General features: G+C 39.4%; 2 protein-coding genes across 2 annotated transcripts; one reads left to right on the top strand and one right to left on the bottom strand.

The window, feature by feature from the left end:
* Positions 1 to 3,181: 3,181 nt before the first annotated feature.
* On the top strand, positions 3,182 to 13,952 carry scyl2 (SCY1 like pseudokinase 2). Its single transcript, XM_054624496.1, is given in 19 exon segments — positions 3,182 to 3,332; positions 4,808 to 5,004; positions 5,179 to 5,296; positions 5,299 to 5,335; positions 5,756 to 5,900; positions 6,793 to 6,942; positions 7,062 to 7,283; positions 7,715 to 7,831; positions 7,931 to 8,056; positions 8,495 to 8,671; positions 9,205 to 9,327; positions 9,478 to 9,591; positions 9,790 to 9,922; positions 10,012 to 10,130; positions 10,326 to 10,426; positions 10,645 to 10,714; positions 10,863 to 10,943; positions 11,092 to 11,214; positions 11,305 to 13,952. Coding segments are annotated over 18 exon segments (2,772 nt in total). The 5' UTR covers positions 3,182 to 3,332; positions 4,808 to 4,821; the 3' UTR covers positions 11,938 to 13,952.
* A 189-nt stretch (positions 13,953 to 14,141) lies between these two features.
* si:ch211-244b2.3 (uncharacterized protein LOC557230 homolog) lies at positions 14,142 to 18,135 on the bottom strand. The gene is made up of 11 exons (XM_054624497.1): positions 18,010 to 18,135; positions 17,886 to 17,925; positions 17,224 to 17,353; positions 16,652 to 16,796; positions 16,445 to 16,565; positions 16,266 to 16,344; positions 15,961 to 16,060; positions 15,592 to 15,697; positions 15,414 to 15,495; positions 14,849 to 15,018; positions 14,142 to 14,725 (listed from the first exon to the last, which is right to left on the bottom strand). The coding sequence occupies exons 1-11, from the start codon at positions 18,010 to 18,012 to the stop codon at positions 14,664 to 14,666; spliced, it is 1,038 nt and encodes a 345-aa protein (XP_054480472.1). The 5' UTR covers positions 18,013 to 18,135; the 3' UTR covers positions 14,142 to 14,663.
* Positions 18,136 to 18,324: the final 189 nt, after the last annotated feature.

The following is an 18,324-nucleotide window of genomic DNA, read 5'->3' as shown; positions in this document are numbered from 1 at the left end:
CACATCTTTTAATTGTACATTGACACTGATTTTATGTTGTAGAGATGAATAATTTTTTAAGAAAGCATTTGCTTTTGTGCGCCGTATTGTCCCAGCATTACTGTAGAATACAGTATATGCCTAATAAAACTATTTAAAAGGGCTTTCTGAAAACAAGAAACACTACAATCGTAGGAAAGCTTGTGTACTTCCCGGTCCCGGTATGGATGCTTTATTTGGTTAAACTATTGGAAATGCTTTTGGACATGTGGTTTGCAGAAGTAATGCTGTGTACTTTGCATTAATACTTCTACATTTCAAATGAAGAATAACAATATTTTAGGATTATTTCATTTTGTTTTCCAGGCTTACTGTAGCATGATGGAGTGTGGTTAAGGAAACATAAACTCAACACTAATGTAGCTGAATAAAGTTTAACACTGACTTGTTTTTGTTAGAGATGAAGACAGATCTTTCTGTTAAGATTTCAAAGATTAAAACTAATATGAAATGTAAGCAGATAGGGTACAATAATGTAATCGGCTAACCATAGCTCAGTTTAATATAAAATGTCTTAATTTTCAGGGGTTTTAAGCATTATTTTGGTGCCAGTGTTTTAATCAAATGTCTTTTGATTGTGAGGATTTTACTTGAAAGAAAGAAATTATGTCCTTTTACAGAAGATGTGTACTAAATAATGAATTAATGTTATTTTAGACAACTAATTTAATCTGTTAAGCATAATGCCTCAGTTGGATGGTATACTTTTACTTAATGCCATGGACATGAAGATGTAATTTACAGGCAAATCTCATTTCAGTCTGCCTTTTTTATTCTATACATACAATGAAATCATGTTAGATTGCACTTTATGATGCTGAAAATGCTTCATTTTCTTTTGTAACAACACGTCTAATAAAAGTTTAACTGTTCACTCAAAACAAGACTTTGCTGTAATTCTTTTAGTGCATGTGTACTAGTGGAGGTCATGAATCTTGTGTGGTCCGTTAACACGAGACAGCAAAAATGAGATATTTCATCCAGACGCTGTAGAGGTTACCTTAACGAAAGTAACACTGAATTAAAGGGATTTCTTTTCCCATACCTCCCCATACTGCAACAAATTATGTGACCATCCGATCGCCACATATATAACCTGATTTGAAATTTTAGCCATATTGCAACTGTATCTTTTTTTATATATCATTATTGATCACATACATTTCTTTATATTACAAAAATTAAGCACAGTATTTTAATAGGGTCATATGTTTAGATCATTTTGTATTTAAAAAGTGTTGGTGCGTCACACAGACATCACCACAGTTTCTGCTATCACAAATGTCAACATTTGTAGCTCAATCTGTGTATTATAAGATCTTAATACCCGGTTAATAGCTATTAAAATCATAATTATACTATTTAAATAGTATACACAATATATTTGGTCCCAGCTAACTCATAACAACATGGGAGGAATTATAATTATTACTTTTGCAGTACTGCTGTATTTATAAGATTTGTTTTTTAGTTATTGTGGATTTTTAATTTTTCTTACTTACTTACTTATTTTAAATACTTGTTTGTTTTTTCTACTATGTACCTTGTTTGCACTATATCTATGCTGCTGTAATCCTGTAAATTTCCCCCCTTTGCGGGACTAATAAAGGATTATCTTATTTTGTCTTATCTTATCTTATCTTATCTTATTTGTGACTGGGACACAGTTGTATGTTAAAGCAAATCAGTGCACTATTCATTTTTTTGTACAAAAATCTGTGATCTGTTCCGAGTTGGTGTCCTTTATAGCATTGGTTCTCAAATGGGGGTACGTGAGATTTTAAAAAAATATATTTAAAATTAGCATCCATTCAAAAATCCTTTAAAAATAGTTATTTAATAAATATTCAATAAAATATAAGTGTAAGTTCATAAACTGAATTCAATGCAACAATGCAATCTTCAGTGTTGACAGTTTAATAAATCAGTGTATTACATCTTTTTTTCAACCAAAAATGCTTTGAGCTGGTTGGTATGGAAGCCCATTACTGCAGTGAAAAAAAAAAAGATGAAAACTTAGCCTTGATTAAAAAAAAAGTCATAATTACGAGATAATATCTCATAATTATGACTTTTTATCTCATTATTATGACTTTTTATCTCATTATTATGACTTTTTATCTCATAATTATGACTTTTTATCTCATTACTATGACTTTTTATCTCATTACTATGACTTTTTCATCTCATAATTATGACTTTTTATCTCATTACTATGACTTTTCTATCTCATAATTATGACTTTTTATCTCATTATTATGACTTTTTATCTCATTATTATGACTTTTTATCTCATAATTATGACTTTATCTCATTACTATGACTTTTTCATCTCATAATTATGACTTTTTATCTCATAATTATGACTTTTTTTATCTCATTATTATGACTTTTTATCTCATTACTATGAGTTTTTTAATCTCATAATTATGACTTTTTATCTCATAATTATGACTTTTTATCTCATTACTATGACTTTTTTATCTCATTACTATGACTTTTTATCTCATTATTATGACTTTTTATCTTTTTATCTCATAATTATGACTTTTTATCTCATGACTTTTTATCTCATTACTATGACTTTTTCATCTCATAATTATGACTTTTCATCTCATTATTATGACTTTTTATCTCATTACTATGACTTCTAATCTCATAATTATGACTTTTTATCTTTTTAATCTCATAATTATGACTTTTTATCTCATAATTATGACTTTTTATCTCATTACTATGACTTTTTTATCTCATTACTATGACTTTTTATCTCATTATTATGACTTTTTATCTTTATATCTCATAATTATGACTTTTTATCTCATGACTTTTTATCTCATTACTATGACTTTTTCATCTCATAATTATGACTTTTCATCTCATTATTATGACTTTTTATCTCATTACTATGACTTTTTATCTCATAATTATGACTTTTTATCTCGTAATTATGACTTGTGTGGATTTTTTTTTTTTAATAGTTAGGGGGGTATTGAAAAATATTTCACAGTGGGTACATCACTGAAAAAAAGGTTACAATGTATCAGAGGCGCTGAAAATGAGCCCCAGAGTGTTTGTGTCAAATGTGACTCAAGAACCCGATGACGTAGGGGCCCACCTGACAAACCCGGAAGTAGGCTTTGCTCGTTCACTGGCGCACCGAGCTGACGTTACCTCACATCGTACGCCACTGGAAGACATGGAGGCTGTGTCTCTCAGCCATTACTGACAGCGGCACAGCTGAGAGTCTGTGAAGAATAAGAAACAACAGGAAGAGCCCGCTTTATAACAAGGTACGTGGCTTGGATGACAGTTTGGAGCTGAAATAAGGGGCCTTTAACTGAAGCGGTCACGTCTACGTCACTGTCTGGTTTGCTAGTTTTCGACGTGCGCGCACACGCTAAACAACGCTATCAACTTAGCTAGCATGCTAACTCTCTATCAAACATGACAGTCAAGCCAAGATGCAACATATATAACATTTAAATGCGTTAACTGGACGTTAAAGTGATTGTTTAACCTCGAATGTCAAATCATAACAATGCTAGTTATGGTGTTAATACGCTGTCTGCTATCTGGGGTTAGCTAGCTAGCTAGCTAGCCACTGGGCTAGGAGGGCTCTGTGCAGGTGTTTGTCCAACATACTGCTTATAATGTTGACATGTGGTTGTAAGTTAATAAAGTGTAACATGTGGCATGGTTATATAATGCTAATATCAGTAATGTTTGTCAAATACATTCAACCTGTTGCAGATAAAAGCTTCAAGCTTGTGGTGATGTTTAATTAAAACATATTTAATTATTAAGCCTGGTTAAAGCTGTATATTTGCGTTTTGTGTCTTGATTTCTTTGGCTCAGACCTTCATACATCACAAAGTAAAGAATGAGCAATGACACAGTTATTATGCTGCAGTGTTGTGATTCACAGTTTCCTTTCTGAATATAGATCTGCCTTTTATTGTAGGTAAGGCTCAAGTAGACCCGGCTGTTGTGGAAAACCTGGATTGACACGCATAAATAGACATTAACAAAGCAGACATCATCAGATTGAGCTATGCTTATTGATATGTTGCATATATCTGTGCAGTTGTCATTGGCTGAGGATACGTAAGTGATTGGGCTTAAGGGAACTGCTTTGTAGAGTGTAACATAATTGGCAAGAGTGGGTAATGGTAAGGGCCTTCAATTTTTGATTAAAATTGAGTGTGCTTTCATGCGTTTTATACTAATGCCTAATCTTTTTTTTATGCGGGAATCTTAAAGGAATAAATCATGCATACCGTACCGTGTGCATCTCAATTTAGCCTGGTTGCAGTGAAATATACATCGAAGTGCTAGAAGCCCACTTAAGACTGATACAACCCTGAAGAAACCGTTCCTTTAGAAATAATTCGGCTCTATGGCTGTCAGCCATGTTCTTTTGTCTGACTTCCTGTTGCCTAACATGCTTTCAAGTCACTGAAGTATTTTGAAAGAGAGTCTTAATGTGGCCTGGCTGAGGTTGCTCTGAGTCATGTTTTATTTCTGGGGACAGGTTGGGCTGTTATGGTGCTTATTCTCCTCAGCTGGCACAGGCAGGATGTTGGTGGGCACTTTGATGTGCAAATTGTCAAACAGGTGCATTAGAGTGCATGTCGAATTGATTATTGAAAGGCTTTGCTTAGCTAGAAAGGGTTACGCTACAGCTGCCTCTTTAATTGATTGTGAAAACTGTTAGACATTCGACTGTCTGGTTGAAAACTGTATTTTTCCACCTCTCTCACTTCAGCTGACAGGTCAGGCATGAACATGGAGTCTATGCTAAACAAACTAAAAAGCACCGTCACCAAGGTGACGGCGGATGTCACCAGCGCTGTCATGGGCAATCCGGTTACACGGGAGTTTGAGGTTGGACGACATATTGCCAGCGGAGGTCCTGGTTTGTGCTGGAGGATCTACAATGGCACCAAGAAGTCAACTAAACAGGTTTGTGTGTTAATATCCTCCCACTGACCAGACCCACTCATATTCATAAAAGTTTAAATCGAAGATCTTGTGCTGTTATTAATGTCAGCAAGGACTTTCCACACCAGGAGAAGCAGTGGGACTTGATGAAGCTAATGCCTGTGCCTTGTTGTTGTTTGTCTTTGAACCGTCCAGGAAGTAGCAGTGTTTGTGTTTGATAAGAAGATGGTTGATAAGTATCAGAAATTTGAGAAGGACCAAATCATTGATTCGTTGAAAAAAGGGGTGCAACAGCTGACCAGACTGCGTCACCCCGTCTCCTGACGGTGCAGCATCCTCTTGAAGAGTCACGGTGATTAACACACACACACGCACGCACACACACGCACACCCGCAAAAACACCAACACTTGTATCAAGGGCAACATGAATGAGCTACAGCTCAAAGAGGGGGCTTGACATTCAAGGGAAAAGTTGCATAACAAGTGTATTTGTCTGCCTCTGTTTGTGCGTTTGTGAGCAGAAGCTTGTCATGATCAAAAGACTTCGTAGGCTGGTTCCTGAATAATTTATGGCCCCCGAGGCCAAGATAAGGTTGAGGGTTGAGGCTGTTTTGCTTACTTTCTTTTTACCGCTTTGTCTTTCTTATACTTAACCCAGGGAAGCGCTAATTCAAAAAAATCTTCTCTGGCTCTGTTTTTTCCTTCCCTCATGTTGCTTTCTGTTTCTGCCTGTAAAATTATACTGATGGTATCTCTGTATTCGGCCCTCAGAGACTGCTTGGCGTTCTGTACAGAGCCGGTCTTTGCCAGTCTGGCCAACGTTCTGGGCCAGTGGGAGAACCTGCCCAGCCCCATGCCCAACGACATCAAGGAGTACAAGCTCTATGATGTGGAGACCAAGTATGGCTTACTACAGGTGAGAATGCAGCTTGCTCGATGGAGGGCTTTTTTTTTTTTTCCTTGTAAATCATCAACCTCTATACACACACTGTGCACTGTCCACTTGTCAGATGTTCATTGAACATTTTTTAATGGGAACTTGCCTGTTTGTTTTAATGAACCCACTAAATGCTAGTTTTCTGGCAGGTTTTAATACCATGTAGTCTACGTCTAGAAGTGCATTATGCATTCATGTTCTATTAGTTCTCAAAGCCAGTTGAACCAGCTCCATTCCAAGACTCAGCTTTCAGTGTCATGTTGTTTCTCCAACATGATCATTGTTTTTTCTCACCTTAACCCACTTTGGTCTTGATTTCAGTTTCCTTGTCTTTTCCATCTTGTATAAGTTAATGAGTTATGGCTGTAGCAATTCATTTTCTTTTACAGCTTCTACTGAGGTATTCGAATTTCATCATAATCTTATACATCATCACACTAAAAATTAAAAGAATCCTTGAACAAAATCCTGGTTAAATGAGTTGAGGCCTTTGCACAAAAATAAGATTTTGTCTGCAATTTTTTGCATATTTAAAAATGAATACAACCTTGTGTTATGTCCATCATGTTTACACACCTGCTCCGAAACTTACATCTCTCATTAAAGTTTTCAGAAGAGGGTCCATTTTCTGCGTTTTTTTTTTTTTTTTTTTCATCCGTCAATTGTTTGACTACTCAGAGCCACCGTAGCAGTATAATACTATTGATATTAGTGTAGCCTGATCTTTATCTCAACTGTGCAGAAGTATTTGTGCTATTCCATACAGCCCTATAATGAAGGGAAATCATTTATGTTATCCTGTTGCTATTACAGAAACATTTTCATCCTTTCATACCGAAATAACGAGATTTTCTTTTTTCAATCCCTTCAGATCTCGGAGGGTTTGTCCTTTCTCCACAGTGGGGTGAAAATGGTCCACGGCAACTTGTGTGTAGAGAACATCATCCTCAACAAGAGTGGAGCCTGGAAGATCATGGGCTTTGACTTCAGCATCTCCTCTACCAACCCCTCAGATGCTGACGTGTGTTCAAATACTTTTTTCCTTCTTTTAGTAAAGTCTGTCTTCAATATTCTCGACCAAAATGATGCCTTGCAGTATTGCCCCATCTTTATATTCTCATGTTGTCTCATCCTCTTCAGCCTAAGTACACATGTAAAGAGTGGGAGCCCAACCTCCCTCCACTCTGCCTCCCCAACCCCGAGTACCTGGCCCCTGAGTACATCCTGTCCGTCAGCTGTGACTCCGCCTCCGACATGTACTCGCTGGGCGTGATCATGCACGCCGTCTTCAATGAGGGCAAGCCTGTTTTCCAAGTCAACAAGCATGACATATTTAAGAGCTTCAGCAGGCAGCTGGACCAGGTGGGTGGAGGTGTGCTACAGGCTGTGAGAGCATGACGAATGACTGGAGAGACAAAGGATTTCAAATCTCTCAGATAATTATAGCAATACGACAATACAGGTTCATGAAATGATTTTCTTTCCACACATGCTTATTTTTTTTCCTCCTCCTATGCTCATCTCTCTATTTGTGTCATGTCCAGGCTATGGTGCAGGCGGATGTCTTTTGATTTGATTTGTAAAACAAAAAACATGAACACTAGATATAATCCTGATGATTGTGATTGCTCACTCTTCAGGACCAGCTGCTCCAAGCTAATGTGGATTTGAGCTACAGCCCATTTTTATTTGTCTCACGTGTGTGTGTCTTGTCTTTTAAGAATATCCCAAATGTGTAATACGTTTACTTATCAAACACTGTTTTTTTCCCCCCTCCTCTTCCCTGTCTGTAGCTGAGCAGCATTAGTCCAGCAGTGTTGAACAAGATCCCGGAGGAGGTTCGGGAGCATGTCAAAATGCTGCTCAGCGTCACACCCAACGTCCGACCGGATGCAGACCAGATGACCAAGGTTTGCATCGTCACAACGCGCATGAAGATAAAAGCGACGGCTTATTTTCATAGTCTTTGAGGATTCATTTCTCTCTTTCTGTTTTTGTGTTCAATTCAGATTCCGTTCTTTGACGACGTGGGTGCTATGACCCTGCAGTACTTTGACTCCCTCTTCCAGAGGGACAATTTACAGAAGTCCCAGTTCTACAAAAGCCTCCCCAAAGTCCTGCCCAAACTACCCAAGGTAACTGCTCGTTCATTTTTTGGGGGGAAATGTGATGCATATCAGCTACAGTGAGCTAAACGCTTCCTGTATGGGTACTTTATGTTTAGGTGCATTTGATAGTCCTACATGTTTTAATAACTGACTGCTCATGTTTCTTTCACTGCTCCCATATCTATTAGAACACAAGCTCTCTCATGCTCTCTGTTTACTTTTGTCGCATAAATGCTCACACTCAAACTCAAACACAAGGTCTGGGTCTGTTTCTTAGAAATATATTTTATTCAGTTGGTTCCTCTTATTTTTGTTCCTGTTTTGTATTCCCTTTTCTCTGTACTTTTTTTTTTTTATATTCTACTTCTAAACGTTCTCACTAATAATATCATCGTGAACATACAGTATAACCGCTTGAATGCTCTTTTTTATGGATTCTGGAATTCTGTTTTTCCTTTCTCTCAGAGAGTGGTGGTGTATCGTATCTTGCCGGCATTGACCTCCGAGTTTGTCAACCCGGACATGGTGCCCTTCGTGTTGCCCAACGTGCTGCTGATCGCGGAGGAGTGCACCAAGGAGGAGTATGTTCGTCTCATCATGCCTGACCTCACGCCCGTTTTCAAGCAGCAGGAGCCCATTCAGGTAGACACGCACATACAGTACTCTCATGCACATGACTGAAACAAAACTGGTTGTTGAACTGCTTAACATACCTATTGTAGTCTAAGCATGTGCTGGTAAGCTAGCAATACACTCAAGTAATGACATGCACCCAGGTAATGTGCTGTCAGTGAAGTGGGATTTCCCTTTTTAAATCTTTGCATGACGTTTTCTTGTGTGTTTTGAGATTTAAAAGAGAGAATAATCAGTTAAATATAATTAAAGTGCATGCTCTGTTTGGCTTTGGTCTGCCTCTTCATCAAGACTTGTCTCTCTCTGTATTTTTCTTTCCATGCTTCTTCAGGCTAGTAATATGGTGAGTGGTCTCTGCTGTAAATACGCTCCGGTCACATCAGCTAGTCTGTGCGTTGTGTTGTCTGTAGTGCTTAAAGCTACACTAAAGCGGCCACTGAGAGCACTGTCTCCGTTAACTTCCACTTACTAATTTAACCGTATGAAGAAATTAGCGTGGCTTTTGACTCTTGTATTCCTAACTTGGTCCCTGTGCTGTGCAGATCCTGCTGATATTCCTGCAGAAGATGGATCTACTGTTGACCAAGACGCCCTCGGAGGACATTAAGAACAGCGTGCTGCCTATGGTCTACAGGGCTCTGGAAGCTCCTTCTGTCCAGATCCAGGTATGGGGAGGGGGGGGGGGGGGGGGATAGGACTGTTCAGTAGTATTCTTTTTTAGCATTCCACAAACTCTTTATTATCACAGTAAAAAGATATGCTCTTAGCATCGTAGAGATGTCAGATTTCATAACATCTTTTCTGTGGATGAGCAGGAGCTGTGCCTGAACATCATCCCGACGTTCGCCAACCTGATCGACTACCCGTCCATGAAGAACTCCCTCATCCCTAAAGTCAAAGCAGCCTGCCTTCAGACCTCTTCACTTGCTGTGAGTCTCCATCATCGTCAGCTTGTTACCCTGCCTATGAATATATCTTTTTTTTCTGTATTTATGCCTTTAGGTTGTCTCTACTTTTGGCCTTTTTCCTTCTCTAACACTGTTATACTTTCACCTACTGAAATGTTTCTGTATATATTCTGAATTTGTCTATGCATACATCTTCCATCTTCCTATGTTACTGTGTAGGTACGAGTGAACTCTCTGGTGTGTCTGGGGAAGATTTTGGAATATCTGGACAAGTGGTTCGTCATTGACGAGATCCTGCCCTTCCTACAACAGATCCCCTCCAGAGAACCAGCAGTGCTCATGGGCATTCTAGGTAAAGACAGCGGACACGCTCCACTTCCTGCTCGTGTGTTTTAAACACTTGAGGATCGATTATTTAACTTTCCCCTCTCCCCACTTTAGGAATCTATAAGTGCACCTTCAGCCACAAGAAGTTGGGCATCCCCAAAGAGCACCTTGCCGCCAAGAGCCTGCCCCACCTTGTCTCTCTTAGTATAGACAACAACCTCAACCTTAACCAGGTACGACACAGCCACGCACACATGCATACTTTTACATTTTGTTCACCTGCAAATCTGTAAAAAACACATGTTACATTTTTTTCATCTTTTTTTGCGATTAACTTATTTTATATCATCTGCGTAATTCTAATTAATGTAATTTATTTTGTTCTGGTTCCCTACCTTGTAATATCTGATATATATTCCATGTTTCAGTTTAACTCGTTCATGGTGGTGATTCGGGACATGCTGGGTCGCATGGAGGCTGAACACAAGACCAAGTTGGAGCAGCTGCACTCCATGCAGGAGCAGCATAGGTACAATTTGAAATCACCCTGTACTAAAGCTTCCTTATTATTATCTCAGTGACTAAATATGAAATGGTTATTAATGCATATTAATGGGAGAAACATCAAATACCTTTTTATACTGGCCACACGGATATGATAATGGTATGACTAACCAGGCTTGTATAAATGCCTCTATCAAATTCCTTTTCACTTCCTGATTTTGTTCATTGTGTGTCTTCTGACAGGAGTTTAAACATCTCGAACCCAGGGAGCCAATCGGAGAAGACCACGAGCCCACCCAGCGGTGGCAACCAGGTGAGAGGTCGTTTGTACGACAATATGGGTATATTTACAGTGCTGTGTGACAAAAAAAAAATATCTTTTGCCTTTGAATTTAGAATGAAAATGTTATGTTTTACCGCTCTGTGCTGCAGTGACACTATTTGACGTTTCTTTTGTACAGATTGACGATATCTTTGGCGGCACAGGGGTTAATGGGAAGGAGAATGGATCTGCAGCAGTAGCAGCCCCACAGCCTAATAGAGTATGGAAACAATGTCATACCTCATTTAAACTAATCTTCACCTTTATCTATTTAGCATGTAATCCAATTTCGTCATGGTCTCTCTCTCTCTCTCTCTCTCTCTCTCTCTCTCTCTCTCTCTCTCTCTCCCCCCCTTGCTCCTCCCTAGATGTCCCTAACTCTAGAGGAGAAGCAGCGATTGGCTAAGGAGCAGGAGCAGGCAGCCAAACTGAGGAGCCAGCAGCCATTAGCACCACAGAGTATCAAACCAGCCAACACCACCAACACAAAGGTAACGCCTAAAGAAACGATTGTGTACACAAACGCATGCTTCAAACACATCCGGCTTGTTTGATGAATGATATCTCGTGTTATGTTTCAGACTAAGGATCTGACCAGCAGCCTGCTCAACAGCATGACCTCTCTAAACACCATGTCCTTGGCCAACACGGCCCGACCAGCCCCGCTGCAGGGCACCACCATCTCCACCTTCCCCTCCTCCAGCCCCATGATGGGCTCAATGGGCGCCCCAGTCTCCAACGGATTCAACCCACCCATGGGCTTTCAGACAGGAGGCATGGGGATGGGCATGCGGCCCACGGCTCCCGGCCTCTACGGCGGGATGGCCACAACCACCAGCACCCCAAACTTTGGTGCCCTCACGCAGAGTCAAGGACCCGTCGGGCAGACTAGTAAAGCCCCCAACCTGTCAGCTTTGGATAGTCTTTTTACACCCAGCCAGCCCAAAGTCACCCTCAACCAAATGGGTCCAAAGGCCTCACCTGGCAACAACGCCCCGTGGCTCAATCAGTTCGGCTCAGCCCAGAACGCTCAGACTCAGATGCAGGGCGCCCCGGTAGGAATGGGAGGAGTGCCCAGCGGGTTTGGGATGCAAGCAAACCCTTTCTTCAGCCCGCAGAACTTTTCTCAACCTGCTGCTGCCCCTAGCCTGAACCAAAGTGGAATTAAACATAGCGCATCCGTCAACAACGATCTAAAAGACTTGTTCGGCTAAATAAAAAAAAATTAAAAAAAAGATGCCAGGTTAAGTATATTCTTTTAGTAACTTTGGACGGAAGAGCTTTGAATTCTCACAGACCAAGACACTGATTGAATGTGAGGATTTCTAATCCTTCTGAGGGTGTTGCTGTCTGTATTTTTAATATGACCTGGTATAAAATCTCACTCTAACTCTGGCAAATTAACCTCCACCTGAATTCCATTTCTACTTGACCAGAAGGACAAAAGGTTGAGGCGGGAACTTCTTCCTCTATGATGTGTTCTTTAAATGCTGAAGGTTTCCTACTATTTTGTACTTGACGTTCTTGGGAATGTCCAAATGTCGTTGTGGGTTGAGATTAATCCCAACTCAGTTATTCAGGAAGGTTTTGTGTTCATATCATGAATGATTGATTTCACTTCCTGAATCAGTTGCATCAGAATCGCCCCTCAAAAATAGGCAGAAAAAAAGAAGCAAAAGATGGCTTCACATCTGCTCAGTTTCAGGCTCCTGTATCTGTATTGCCTCTCCAGACTATTTTAGGATTTGCTGCATGTCTAAAGTGATCAGAGAGTTGGCGTAGAAACAAAAAAAATGTCTAAGCCCAGTGGGAGGTAGCTTGAAATGTAGCACTGATCTGCATCCAGGAGGCTCCTCCGTGGAGACTGATCTGAAAGGGGGTGTAGAGAGTCGACGGTCCAAGCAGCCCCACTGCAGTACGTCTCCATTGTTTCACTGCAGCACCAGAAAAACTCTTTCTTTTTTTTAATCCTTTCATTCTTTGATCATCAGGTTCCAAGGCTGCAAAGCTTGTTGAAAAAGGGAGGTTTAGTTTAGTCTGGTCTAAGTGTGTCGACGACCATTTCTTCTCTTTTGGTAACAAAAAAAAAAAAATCATTGAATCAATTTCTGTAAATGCAGTATGAATGATTTATCAGTGTCTTATAGTGGAATAGGATGTGTGGAGTAGCTTATACATGAGTGTCCTTCTAATAAGGCGATGAACAAGGAGCACACACGCTGCTTAGGCTCTTGTGCCTTACATGGGTACACGTGTAGGACTAGACAGACCGGCATCTCATCTGTTACTCAAAGTATTAATATTTTCCCTTTCAATCAGCTGTCCGGCATTTGCGGCTCATTTTTTTTTTTTTTTTTTTTTTTTTTTTTTTGCTTTGTTGCATGTTACTGAACTTGACCACGAAAAGATCTAAAGTTTAACTTTTAGCATCTTTTTCCAACAATGATTCCATGACGTTTTATTTCACACATCCAGCTCTGATGAGTTTTTTCCCAAAATCCTCCTGTGCACCATTTCTGTCGACCAATTTGTACAATGAAGAAGATTATCACAATATATTTTGATTTCAGCACTTTTCAGCTGTCCGAGGACTGGTGACTTATGATTATGGAGTGTAAATATATAGTTATTTAAAGATGGATTGCTCTGCTCCTTGGATTTTTTTATGTCCTCGTGATAACGGTTAAGAGGCCTTAGATGAGTCGTGTGCAATAATCCTTACTGGTTGTTAAGGGTGCACATCGATTGGCTCCAGCGGCCGTCGATGTGTCCTTTTACTTCATCTCGCACGGGTCTGTCAGAATTTCTAAACAGCTGAACTTTAATGTGAACTCATTTGAATTCTTACATTTTTGAAAGAGAATCGCACCATTTTTAGGGTTGTTAGATGCACCTTGGTCACTCTGTGTTTTCTGCTGACAATGATTGTTGTTAACATGCTGAAGTGTATCGTCTGTTATTGGATCAAATCTAGTTTGTGTGTAATAAAGCCGCCTATACAAGGTGAGCTCAGTCCAGCCGCGTGTTACTCGTGAATTTGACTCCAAAAATCCTGATTTTAATCACACAAGACGACACATTTCTGCAACTGGAGCTTTTTTTTTTTTTTTTTTTTTTTCTTTCATCTGTAAATTGCAGTTTTGACTTCATCACAAAGTGGATGTGATCCGCGAAGCGTGTTTTAACATATCCTGGCAGAACCCCAAAAGCAGAAAACTAAAGCTTATTCTTCTACAAGATTGTTTGTTCACCACTGTCAATATATGTGTAGTGTGGCCCTTGTTTTATGTGTTTAGGTGCTGGTCTCTGAGGTGGTTTAATGAAAAACCTGTACATATAAAGGAAAGTACACAATCTAATACTCTCAGAGGGTGGTCGTTATTTGTGTGATGGCTTTAGAACAGGACATCAGACAGTGGAGTGTGTGTCACTTTTAATTTAGAAAAGAAAACGATTACATGGCAGTTTTAAACGAAACATTAAAGTAAACATCCCTTTGGTTTTAAGTTAGGAGAGGTATTTTGTCAAAAGGTAAACATTACAAGTGCCCTGATTACACAGCAGTATTCATGAATCATCAACATTTTAAGACGCATTAAAAATTGGCAGTTATGTTAAACATTGTTTTTTAGTGTAAGCTAGACGTGAAGTCCTCCATTGATTCAGCGTTTCACTCTGTCGGACTAGTGATGGACATTTTAAAACGAGGTACCACAGTTGAAGCTGCAGAACCGGAGGCATCATCTTGTTTTATTCCATGCATTCTTCTTCTTTGTCAGAACCAGGTGACTACATTACCCACAATGCAACCCAACTAGGCAAATTGGTCAAAAAATTGGGTGTGTTTTGCTGGTAGTAAGGTAAGCTGCAGAGTTGAGAAAGGGTCTACATTTTGTCGTTAAGTTGACCTCCGACCTTCGACCCTTGTGTCGTCCCACAGTCACTGGTTAAGTCGTCGCACTGATCTGGTAGTGCTGGTGGACAGGTTCTGCTGACTCATGGCTGCAAAAGATAGATCTTTAAGTAAATCTGGACTTCTGATCATACAGATTGATTAATTACTGCAACATTATCACCAGTCTGGAATACAGACAAAAACTGTAGATGTGGATGTTTCCAGCTCACCTGAGAAGTTCAGCTCATAGCTAAAGTTCCTGGTGCTGAACATCATGGTGCCTGACGGGTTCTGTTGGTACTGGAGCTCGATGTCCTGACTGGAAACGCTGCTGTCTTTGGAATAATCGCCCCATATTCCACCGATATCTTGAAATTGCCATCGTGGCAGTGTGCCCGAACTACAGAACAGACAAAAATAGATATAACACTAGTCTAACATTATTAATATACAAATTGGAAGAGAATAAGGGTTTAGTCATGAGGGTTTTTCAAATTAAAGTGTTTTATGGGAAAAAATTTTTGCCTTTCAAGAAACTTATTTTATTTAATACCACAAACAAATTTGATTCTTATGAATCTTTCAGAATATTTCAAATTTAACTTGTAAATTAAGGGGAAAGTTATGTATTCCTTAAACAAAAGTCAGTTTCTTTTATAGGGAATTTTCAAATTAAGGGGGTTTGATTTCAATTAAATTTAAATGAAGATGTTTGGTATGTTTTCAGGGATAAATTAATCATTAATCTGTGTTATTTTAGGGTTTTTTATCTCATGTTGGCATGTGTCTCCTGACCTGCTGTTCTGTTGACTCCCATTGTCAGCAGTCCTCCTCACTGCTCTTTTAGTCCCGATTTTGTCATTGACTTGACACATTCCTGTGATAAACCAGTGAACACGGAGTTTTTAATAGCGATTTATACTGTTATGTTTGAGCAGAGGAATGACTTCGTAGCCGTATGAGTGTTCGTTACTTGAAAAATCCAGAGTGTACGAGTATCTGTTGATGTTGAAGTGCAGCTGGCCTTGTGGATTCAGCTGGTATTGTCTCTCAATGGCAGTGCTGTCAAATGAACATATCTACACAGAAACACAAATAAGCACAAATGAGTCCACCTCACAGAGGAAGGCACGTTAAAAATGTTTTCAATTTGACCACCAGATGCCACTGCTGACTACGTGACTTTATTCACTAGGGCAAAAATGGTTGATATCCTTAAAAAATTAAACTAATACATACCATAACATAAAAGTTTCTGGCTGAAAGTAAATTGAAAACATTTTTTGGGGGTTTTGTTTACAAGTTTCGGCTTCAATTTTAAATAGTTGGAGGCCCCACTTACATATGCTTTATATTCTGTCCAAATCCCCTCATCTCCCATGAACTCCCACTTGTAGCCTTCATCAGTGAGCTGGGAGGACGAAACTGATGTGGAGTCAAAGCTGCAGAGAAATAGAAACTTTTATACAGAGGTTTGGTGCTAAGATTCTCTTTCAAGTCACATTTAGTCCTCCAAGATAGCTGTTAACAGATCAATCCACTCAGGCTGGTCTGTTTTACTGCATAACATACAAACAATGTATGTAATGAATGCAGGAAATGAACATTTTAGACTAAAATAGGTTTCCTACAGATGAAAAGTCTCACCTCTCTGTGTTGGAAGTGAATTTCGGACGCCTTCGTACGTTCCTGCGCAGGCCTGTGATGCAGTTTGTTTGTGTCATGGCTGCAGAGTAAAAACACCATCAGTTAGCGTTAGGTGTATGAAGACACACTTATTGTTATTAAAGAGCTCACACAGCCAACATGGAAGGAACATCACACACTGGAGAAGTCGAGCGAGTAGCCCATGGAGCCGACTGTGAAGCTGAAGGTTCCCCGAGGGTTCAGAGCGAACTGACGCTCAACGTCTCCGCTGCTGATTGACGAGGACGACATGCCGGAGCTCTGAAGGATGAGGAGGAGAAAGGACGTTCAGAGTGTGAAAACCCCCGAGAATCAAATCGAGGGTGGATGTTCCAGATCTTCCTCACCTGGGATCCATATTCACGCCACAGCTGGTCGTCTCTGAAGTACCAGCCCACGTCCTCCGTCTGGCCCTGAGGGAGGAAGCTTAGTCTCTGGACCCTCAGACCTGCTGTCTGAGTCTCCAACTTATCAAACTCTATGAACACCGGCCTGTGGAGACACATATGATTATTAAGTTTGATTTATTTCTTTGAATGTGACATTTTGTTTGATTGCACCAAAACAGAACCCATCCATCCGACTATTATATCAGTGTTATTCATTTTTTTCTTCTTATTTGTCACCATCCTCAGTTTAAATGGATACTTTTATTCCCTGAATTAACTAAATACTGTTTCAAAGGCTGCAACAAACTTACAATGGCTCAATACAATTTGACTCACTTTAATTTAACTCAAAATCCGCTCTGGGTCAAACCTTAAATGCCACTTTCCATTCAATTACCTCCAGATTATAAGCAAGTGCTTCCTAAATAAAATACCTGAACCTAGAGACACATGATGACGTGATGGCAGCAGTTTAGTGGCCATGTGAACCATGTTCTGTTCATAAAGACTAGAGAAAACTCAACACTGACCTATGGTTAATGTTGATGGTGATTCCTTTAGCTCCAGGTTGGCAGTAGTGGGTCTCGATCACATGGTCGTTGTCAATTGACAGCCACTGGCGTCCATTTAACAGCTGCCACTCATAATGTTTCACATTGACTGTAAAACAAAAGAACATTGGAGTTTATTAGGCATTTAAGTATTTTTTCAGCTATAGATACAAATTAGCCAGTTTAATGATTGACACTGACTCTCTCTCTCTTTCTTTCTTTCTTTCTTTCTTTCTTTCTTTCTTTCTTTCTTTCTATCTTTCTTTTCTTGGAAAGGTGTGGAGCTAAAAAGTGAGAAAAAAGTGGGCAATGTATTCCGTGTTTGTAGAGATAGCGTCTGCTAAATGACTGTAATGTAATGTAGATAATAACAATCGACAAAAGAATAAGGAAGTTAATGACTGACATCATGTAGAATATGTCCATAAATGAAATGAATACAAAAAGCCATATTTTTTTTATGAATAATCACTCTCTGGTACTTTTTCAGAGAATATAGTTCTTCAATCTCAGATTTGAGTTTCTTGTAATCTTACTATCAGTCAGTCCTGATCAGACAGAGTCAGCTTTAAGAGTGAGATGAACACATTCAGGTACAAAGAAGTGATTCTAACAGCAGGAATTGAAGATGTCAAACAGACCTGGAGTCTGCTGCCCATAGCCCGTCTCCTCTTCATGTTCCTGTAAGCAACAAATACAAAAACCTGTCAACATCCCAAAGACTCTTCAGTCTTTAGTCCAAAGGGACCCGTGAAGGAGACTCACCATGCTGTGATGATGATGATAATCCCCAAAAGGCTAATTAAAGAAACGTAAAGAGACCTTTAAAATTAAATAATAACTTTATGGTTCCATTAAAGCATCGCCAGTCAGTTTTATTCAGAAAGAGTTTCGTTTCATTAGAAGCTCGTGTGTTTTACTTTCGCTTCTGGGCAGCCAGACGTGGTCACGCGCACGCTGCACGCAGCTCACGCAACGGAATCAGAGGAGTGACGTTCTCTACAGTATATATATATATATATATATATATATATATATATATATATATATATATATATATATATATATATATATATATAT

Source organism: Anoplopoma fimbria, chromosome 23 (assembly GCF_027596085.1).
Source record: "Anoplopoma fimbria isolate UVic2021 breed Golden Eagle Sablefish chromosome 23, Afim_UVic_2022, whole genome shotgun sequence".
Lineage (NCBI taxonomy): Eukaryota > Metazoa > Chordata > Actinopteri > Perciformes > Anoplopomatidae > Anoplopoma > Anoplopoma fimbria.
The sequence above is the reverse complement of the archived record's forward strand: the minus strand, read 5'-3'. Positions and strand labels throughout refer to the sequence as shown.

What these genes read in the sequence shown, in the direction of transcription:
- si:ch211-244b2.3 (XM_054624497.1), bottom strand. An exon ending in CTACTCGCTCGACTTCTCCA is followed by an intron (nt 16,345 to 16,444) that starts GTGTGTGATGTT and finishes TTTACTCTGCAG; the next exon opens with CCATGACACAAACAAACTGC. An exon ending in GGACAGAATATAAAGCATAT is followed by an intron (nt 15,698 to 15,960) that starts GTAAGTGGGGCC and finishes GTTTCTGTGTAG; the next exon opens with ATATGTTCATTTGACAGCAC.